Source organism: Aegilops tauschii, chromosome 4, assembly GCF_002575655.3.
Source record: "Aegilops tauschii subsp. strangulata cultivar AL8/78 chromosome 4, Aet v6.0, whole genome shotgun sequence".
NCBI classification, from domain to species: Eukaryota; Viridiplantae; Streptophyta; class Magnoliopsida; order Poales; family Poaceae; genus Aegilops; species Aegilops tauschii.
In genome coordinates, this window is record NC_053038.3 from 516,255,473 (window position 1) to 516,263,762 (window position 8,290).

At 51.0% G+C, this 8,290-nt stretch overlaps 1 protein-coding gene across 1 annotated transcript; it reads right to left on the minus strand.

Moving 5' to 3' along the window:
- Positions 1–642: 642 nt before the first annotated feature.
- LOC109762639 (trans-cinnamate 4-monooxygenase) lies at positions 643–5,997 on the minus strand. The gene is made up of 4 exons (XM_020321512.4): positions 5,580–5,997; positions 2,886–3,322; positions 2,134–2,255; positions 643–1,471 (listed from the first exon to the last, which is right to left on the minus strand). The coding sequence occupies exons 1-4, from the start codon at positions 5,922–5,924 to the stop codon at positions 873–875; spliced, it is 1,503 nt and encodes a 500-aa protein (XP_020177101.1). The 5' UTR covers positions 5,925–5,997; the 3' UTR covers positions 643–872.
- Between the last annotated feature and the right edge of the window lie 2,293 nt (positions 5,998–8,290).

Here is an 8,290-nt window from a genome sequence, read left to right on the forward strand (position 1 = left end):
CATCGCGTTGTTCAATATGGAAACTCTGTTCCAGTTTATGTTTGCGTTGTTCTTTTCCGCTCCCGAGCGGATCAAGTTAAAGTCACCCCCATCACGAGAGGGAGATTGAGGGCAGCCGCGTGTCCCACCCTTGCCTGAAGCTCATCCAAAAACTCGAGCGAGGGCAAGTGGTCAGCAGGGCCGTAGACTACGAGCACCACCCAATCCCGTAACGACGCCCTATACCTAACGTGGGCAGAAAGAAAATAGGTGCCTGTCTCCCAGGACAGCACCTCGAAGCAAGAAACGTTTAGGCCTAGAAGCATGCCACCCGAGTGCCCGCGGGCCGGGGACCAATGCCACGTAAAACGTTCCAGAGGGTCGATCGCCAGCAGCTCGTGGTGATGAAAATCGGCCTTAATGGTTTCCTGGATGCCTACCGCGTCAATGGCCTCATTGCGCATGTAGTCCTTAAGCTGGGTCCGCCTCCCAGCGTGGCCGAAGCCTCGGATGTTCCAACGGTGCGCTTGGGGCCCACAACTACATAGCGCGTGGGGTGTGACCAGCTGGAGTTTGCGCCGGCGCGCCGTCTCCAAACGTTTTCCTACCAAAAATGAACACCGACGACTTGATTGGCTCAGACTAGTTTAATGCCAACTGACTGTGCTGACGTTTACAGACTGAGTAATTAATAATGTGAATTTGGAGCCAAAAAGTTTTACATCAACATTACCAAGTTTCCAAACCAACAACCCGACGCCTCACATGAAGAAAAAAATAACCAAACTCACCAAGAAAGGTCAAACTTATTACAAAAACTGGAAAATTCTTATACAAACACGTGCACGCATTCCAGCGGATCCGCCGTCTAGCTCATCGGATCGAAAATTCTTCTAAGCCTTGAGCGGCTTGCAGACGACGGTGGCATGGTTGCGGATCTGGTTGCTGAACTGTCCGGGCTTCTCCGTGGTATCGATCTTGTCCTGCCCCAGCGGCGGCAGCAGCTGGAAGTTCTGCACCAGGCGGCCGAGTGTGATGCCGATGATGGGCAGCGCGAGGATGATCCCCGGGCAGCTCCTCCGGCCGACACCGAATGGCACGAACCGGAAGTCGTTACCGTTGGCCTCGACGGCCCTCTCCTCCTCGAGGAACCGCTCCGGACGGAACTCGTCGGCGCGCACCCACCGCTTGGGGTCGTTGGCGAGGAACCATGCGTTGACGAGGATCTTGGACTCGGCGGGGATATCATAGCCGGCGAGCTTGGCATCCTTGAGGTTCATGTGTGGCACAAGTAGCGGGATGGCCATGCGGAGGCGGAGAGTCTCCTTGACGACGGCTTGCAGGTAGGGGAGACGCTCTAGGTCTGGCTCTGTCACCGCTGCATCGGGGCCTAGCACGGCGAGGATCTCCTGGCGGAGCTTTGACTGGATGTCCGGGTGGTTCACCAGCTCCGCAACTCCCCACTCGATCGACCACAGGGTCGTCTCAATGGCTGCATGTATGAAAAAGAGTTAATTCAAGGTCATTCCCTTGTTAACATTTGTGCTAAATTACTAATTAGTAATCTCTCCATCGAAAATGTTTTTTTCTAAAGTCAAACTTCTCTAGGTTTAACCGAGTTTATTGAGAAATATATTAATGTCTACGTGCCATACCAAATCAGTATCAATAAATCATCATGAATTACACCAAAATTGTTGCAGCTTCAACTATTTAGGCTCTCCGCGTGTTCAAGGAATAATAGTGTGGCTCTTCGCCAGCTGCTCATCACCATCTCTCGTTTTATTGTCTTGAGATAACAATTGCAATCGTGCGTGCTAGTTTTTATTAACAAAGAAATGGTCTTCATTCTTCTTAATAAAATGTTAGGTAGAGCATTTTCTTCTTCTCAAAAGTCAAAACTAGGTTGGACAGAAAGATGAATACACATTTAATTGATGAATTTTTCCGTCAACGTGGATTACGTGGAAGATGTCGTATTGTCTTAAGATACAAATTGCAATCGCGGGTGCTACTTTCTGTACACAAAGAAATGGTCTACATGTTTTTGTTAATAAATGTTAGGTAGAGCATTTTCTTCTCTCAAAAGTCAAAACTAGGTTGGACAGAAAGATGTATACATGTTAATTATATTTAATTGCTGATGAGTTTTACCTGCGACGTTGATGTTCTCAACGATGTACAGGACGTTGTCGTGGTTGATCTCGCCCTTCCTTTCGGCCTCGAGGATGTGGTCCATGGCGCATCTGATCTCACCGTTCTTCTCCAACGCCTTCCTGCAATTGTGAGATAGCGCAGTAGATGCTTATTAATCTCCCTGTTGCATAACTGGTGACCTCCGTTATATCTGATAGTGAAACCCGATCCAATTTTAATTGAATGAAAGGAAAAAAAAAAAAACTGGTGATCTGTTGGTGTACTTTCATCAACCTATATGTGTACTTCCACTGTCGGTGTGTGTATTGTATTGTCACCTGGTGATACCGAATCCTAGCTACTCTCACATGGTCACGGCAGCGCTGGTGATCTGTTGGTGTACTTCCATCAACCTATATATGTACAGTACTTATCTCGCAAAAAGAAAACCTATATAGGTACTTCCACTGTCGGTGTATGTATTGTATTATCACCTCGTGAAAATGAACCCTAGCTACTCTCACGTGGTCACTGATGCACTGCAGCTGGTCAACTACCGCCAACACCAATGTCCAATGTATCCAGGCAACCGATGCAGGATGAGTACTCCTAAAGAAATCGACGCTCATGCAAACGGAATTAACATGTCCCACTTGGTACTTGCTTGCTTAATGAATGCAGCATCGATTAACATCAACATGTCCTGGCAAACATCGATTGACAAACAATCGATCAAGTTATAAATGTAACAGGCAATTAAGTAAGCTTACTTGCGCTCTTGGACGAAGTCTTCCTCGAAGACTTTCATCCTCTTGGCCTTGAGGTTGGTGCAGCGGTTGAGGTAGCCGCGGAGGAAGGGGCGGAGGATGGGGATGAAGTCGCCGTAGTTGTAGTCGAAGCTCTGGGAGAGAATGCTGCGCTCGGCGTTCAGCGCCCTCAGCTTGTTGAAAAGCGGGTCGGCGAGGCTCTCAAACCGGCGGTCGAACATGATGCGGAACATGTCATTGTACATCATGAGCTGCAGCCTGCGGCGGATCACCACCCCCGTCGCCGATGCTGGGTCAGCCTTGAGGTCCTCCACTACCAGCCGGGCCTCCTCCTCCCACCCCACACGGTTCTGCGCCACTACCTTGTTGGTGAAGAAGGGCACCGTCATGATCCGGCGCATCTTGCGCCAGTGGTCGCCATATACGGTGAACACCATGTCCTACACACGTGCAATCATTTTTGTGTTAGTAATATGGTATTGAATTTCAGTTTCAGAAATATTCCAGTCATTGTTGAAATTATCGAATTGCATTGAAATTCAGTGATTTTCGTTTTTATTTCGACCAAAGGATTGTTAGCAGCAAGCCATGCCCATGTGATGTGGCCGTGCGTGTGTTTCTGGCCATGGTCCGACTTGTTCATGGTCTGGCCATGGTCTGACCTGTGTCCGACCGGTGTATGGGGCAGGTCTGGGTCGTGTGTGTGTGCGTGAGTTGCACGGGGTGCGCGTGTGTGCGTGACCAAATGCGTAGGACCATGGCCAAGCCGTTGGCGTAGTGTGTGGGGTGCTCGCGTGCGTTCCGTTGGAGACCCACCGTGAACTGCGTGCGTTGGAGCGCATCGTGGTTACGCGCGAGGCTAGCGGATCGCGGGCGCGAGGGAGAGGGAGCGTGGGTATGTGCCCGGGCGCTGGCTCTGGGTATAAGACCCCGCACGGTGCTCGTTGTAATGGCGTGGTTTGGTGCTCAAGTTCGAGCTTGAGGGAAACGGCTGTCGTTGCGGCCGCGGCGTTCGTGCGCCGGCAAATTCCACTATCCACCTGAGTCTTCTTCTTCCTTTCTTCTTCTACCTCGGTTCGCATCACAGAGCGAGACAGAGCGAGAGGTAGGCGAGAGCTAGGGCTAGACGGCAACAACAATTGGTATACAGAGCCACAAGGTTCGAGGGGTGGCCGTGGCGCGCGCGGCGACCACAGCGGACATGGAGGCCATGGCGTGCGGGGAGCGCGTGGCGACCTTGACGCACGGCGAGTCCGCGGCCGTGCGGTGTGATGTCGTGCTCAAGACTAGCACGGCAGTCGCGGAGACGAGGAGGTCACGGAGGACCTGCGTGGTGGCGCAGAGGCCACGGCAGCACGGCGCGACGACCGTGGAGCTGCAGTGCTGCGGTTGAGGGTGCAGCGGTGCAGGGCAATAAGCCGCGGCGGCGAGCCGGGCGCGGCCGGTGCGTGTTATGGGTGCGCACTGGACGCGTCGGGACCGCGGGCGCGCGTACGGGCGTGCGGATCACCGGAGGAGAACACGTCCAGCGGAGCGCAGGGCGGCCGCGTCGATCACGTCAGTGCGTGATCGTGTGCGCGAGCCGGGGTGTGCAGGGCGTGGCTTGGTGAGGAGAAGACCGAGCTCCTGTGCACGCTGGATCGGCCGCGTTGATCGCTTTGGTGCATGATCAAGGTCGCGAGCTGGGGGCGTGTGGAGCACGGGGTCGATCGCCGAGGAGGTGACCGCATCGCCGCACTGGAGACGGCCGCGTCGTTCGCGTCCGAGCGCGACGGGTGCGCCGGCCGGGGAGCTGAGGGCATGCTGATCATGGCGGAGTGCAACGTCAAGCGTCGAGGAGGCCATAGGAGCGGCCATGGCGCGTCGTCGACGACGAGCGTGACATATGCAAGGTCATGGCTTGGGGCGTGAATGTTAGCAGCAACCCATGCCCATGTGATGTGGCCGTGCGTGTGTGTCTGGCCATGGTCCGACTTGTTCATGGTCTGGCCATGGTCTGACCTGTGTCCGACCGGTGTATGGGGCAGGTCTGGGTCATGTGTGTGTGCGCGTGAGTTGCACGGGTGTGCGCGTGTGTGCGTGACCCAGTGCGTAGGACCAGGGCCAAGCCGTTGGCGTAGTGTGCGGGGTGCTCGCGTGCGTTCCGTTGGAGACCCGCCGTGAACTGCGTGCGTTGGAGCGCATCGTGGTTACGCGCGAGGCTAGCGGATCGCGGGCGCGAGGGAGAGGGAGCGTGGGTACGTGCCCGGGCGCTGGCTCTGGGTATAAGACCCCGCACGGTGCTCGTTGTAATGGCGTGGTTTGGTGCTCAAGTTCGAGCTTGAGGGAAACGGCTGTCGTTGCGGCCGCGGCGTTCGTACGCCGGCAAAGTCCACTATCCACCTGAGTCTTCTTCTTCCTTTCTTCTTCTACCTCGGTTCGCATCACAGAGCGAGACAGAGCGAGAGATAGGCGAGAGCTAGGGCTAGACGGCAACAACAAGGATCGGATTTCTATTTGAACTTGATTGTATTTTATTTTTCTTAATTCGTGTGTACTACTGAAATTGCGGAATATTTGGACCTAAAGATAATTATTTCAATGCGTACAGAAATTAGTGAAAATTAAAATTAAAATCATTTGAAACCAACCATTAGTATCTATCAAGAACTAGTATGTATATGCAAGAACTGCAAATTCAACGAACTGATTTATTACCTGGCCTTTGCCGGTGAAGATGTCGAAGACGACATTACGGGTGCGGGAGCCGAACTCGACGCCCTGGGTGTGGAGGACCTCCTTGGCGAGCTCGGGACTGGAGACGACAACCAGGTTGCGGACACCCATCCGGAGCAGGAACACCTCACCGAAACGCTTAGCCATGCCCATGAGGTTGCGGTGGTTGAGGTCGTCACCCACCTGGAGCCAGTTGCCCACGATCGGTGCGCTGGAGGGGCCGGGGGGGAGCCGGAAGCGCTTGCCTGTCAGCTTCGCGACGGCGATGGCGAGCATCGCCGCCGCGAAGAGGCCCAGGAGGGCCTTCTCCAGGAGGTTGACGTCCATCTTCGTGTACTTGTGTGTGGTGTGGCTGTGTGTGTTGCTGCTGCGGGGTGGATGGATGGATTAATGGGATCAGAGGAAACTTATAGAGATGGAGGTTGGTGCGGAGCCACTGCGGTTTCGAAACCATTTGTATATATGGAGGTTGACATTGTTGCTAATCGGGATCTGGTCAAAACTTGAAAGCCACATGCATGCAAGAGTAACATGTCCGCCGGTGGGATGGTAGGTGGATTAGGACGCCAAAGCTGCATCATCAAAGTTGCACGACGACCCAAAGCTCTGCACTTGTCGCAGATGTTCTAGGAGTCTCGTGGTGGTACGGGTGAGCTGAGTAAAAGCTTCACGCTTTGCCGTTGACGGCGTCGCCTGTGGGTGCCGCTCTTCTGTTGAGGACGTTGTTGTGGTTGCCCTCTCCGTGTCAGGGTTTTTAGTGAGAACCCTTGTCCGCCTCGGACTCCATAGGGGCGACGCTTCACGCCGTCTTCCTTTCTAAAACTGTTGTCGTGGAGGCTAGGTGTCCTTAGCATGAGTCATACCGATTCTTCGGACCCTCCTGTACTATCTTTCGACAACATAGTCATTTTTGCTTTTCACCCTTTGCCCTTTTCAGTATGATTTTTGTTGTCTGATATCCTGGGAATTTTCTTTTTAGTTGTTGTGGTTTCATGGGATTTGCTTTGTAGGAGAACTCCCTTACTATTATATCGGTCGGTCATGTATTTTGATTTGTGATTTATTTGTAAAGCAGAGCGGGAGTCTGTTTCCTAAGTTCCACGACGATGTCAAGGGTATCGGATGCTCTGTCGTAGTGCTGAATAATGCCGGAGACTCTGTCTAGTATCATATACGGGTAGCTGGCAACTGAGGATTTATTTTAGGACTCCACTAGCACGCCAACGTTCGAGCTACTTTATTGTAGTTGCCATAGGGTTTTGAATAATGCCGTAGACTCTGTCTGTCACATAGCTAACTGATGAAACGTCTGACTTTATTGTAACATGTAACATGTAACATGGAGCCACGATAGAGTATGTTCGCCAGCTAAATGCCAGTTCAGCTCGCTCCTCATTATTTCTATATATTCTACTTGCACACCGTTGTCATAGGAAAGATAAAGACCGAGACCGAGGTGCAAAGCATCTTGAGGCCACTTGTTGCCAGAGTAGTCTCTCTCAGAGCATGGTTATGGTTAATAGTATAGCCAACAACGAGTGAGGCGTTTTGGCTCTCGGCCTCAGATTTTTTGAAAAATTCAAAAATTTCAGTTTTGAAAAGATCTTAGAAAATGTGCAAGTAAACAAGGATGTTATGTGTATGTGTGTAAAAATTCAGGATGAAATACCTTGAAATGTGATAATGTACAAAAAAACAAATTCGTGGCCAGAGAGAATAAATAGTATCATGTGTTAAAAAGCTCTAGATTTGTTTTTTTTGCACGGCCCTCGTTTCAGTGTGTTTCGTCCTGAAAAGTTACACACGTGTGCATTATGCCTCCATGTATATCTGTATTTTTTCTGAATTTTTTGAAATGTAAATATATGAATTTTGAGTTTTTCAAAAATCGGCCCCCATGGAGCTTGGCCTCCAAAAGGGTATTGCGAGCTAATAACTGGCTATATAAAGTTGCCACATCAGGTATAGTCAACCTAATAGCCAACATGTATAGTAACTACTCTCTTTGTTCTGTAATATAAGAATGTTTTTTTACACTAGTGTCAAAAATGCTCTTATATTATGGGACAAAGAGGGTAGTTGCTAAGTAGTATTACTTTATTAATGCATGGCCCACCTTACACTCTCATAATGTTTCTTGGATTCCGTGTTTCAGCCGGCTGTCAATCTACAACCCGTTTCCCTTCTCTATCTTCCTTTCTCTTATCCAACTCAGCGGAAATATAATAGCTTAATTCTTACAGTCTGCTGATTGTACCTTATTATATTTGCTTTTATCGAGGCAAAGTTTTCTGCCTCCGTTTCAGAAAGTGTATACGACTTCCCCACTATTAAAAGTTCTTAAAATAGGCTTCCGCCCCGCTTTATTAATAAAGCAATCAACTTGTCCACACAACAAGTCGCGGGTCATCGAGATAAAATAGTCTGCTAGGGCATCAACACAAGCACGCCCAAATAAAGCATTAGAGAAAGATAGAAAAAATACTACCAAGTGGCCACAACATCAGGGGGTCTGCAGCGAAGAGAGACGCCGAGTGGTGACTTGTAGCGCATCCAACATCTGCCCCAGCCGGTGGCGGTCCCGCTGCCTAGCCAGCTGGTGCCAGTGCTGCAAGAACACAATAATTTGAAGATTGAGTCGGAGGCCCGCTGAAGGAAGACCCGCTCGATCATCATCTTATTACGCGTCATCC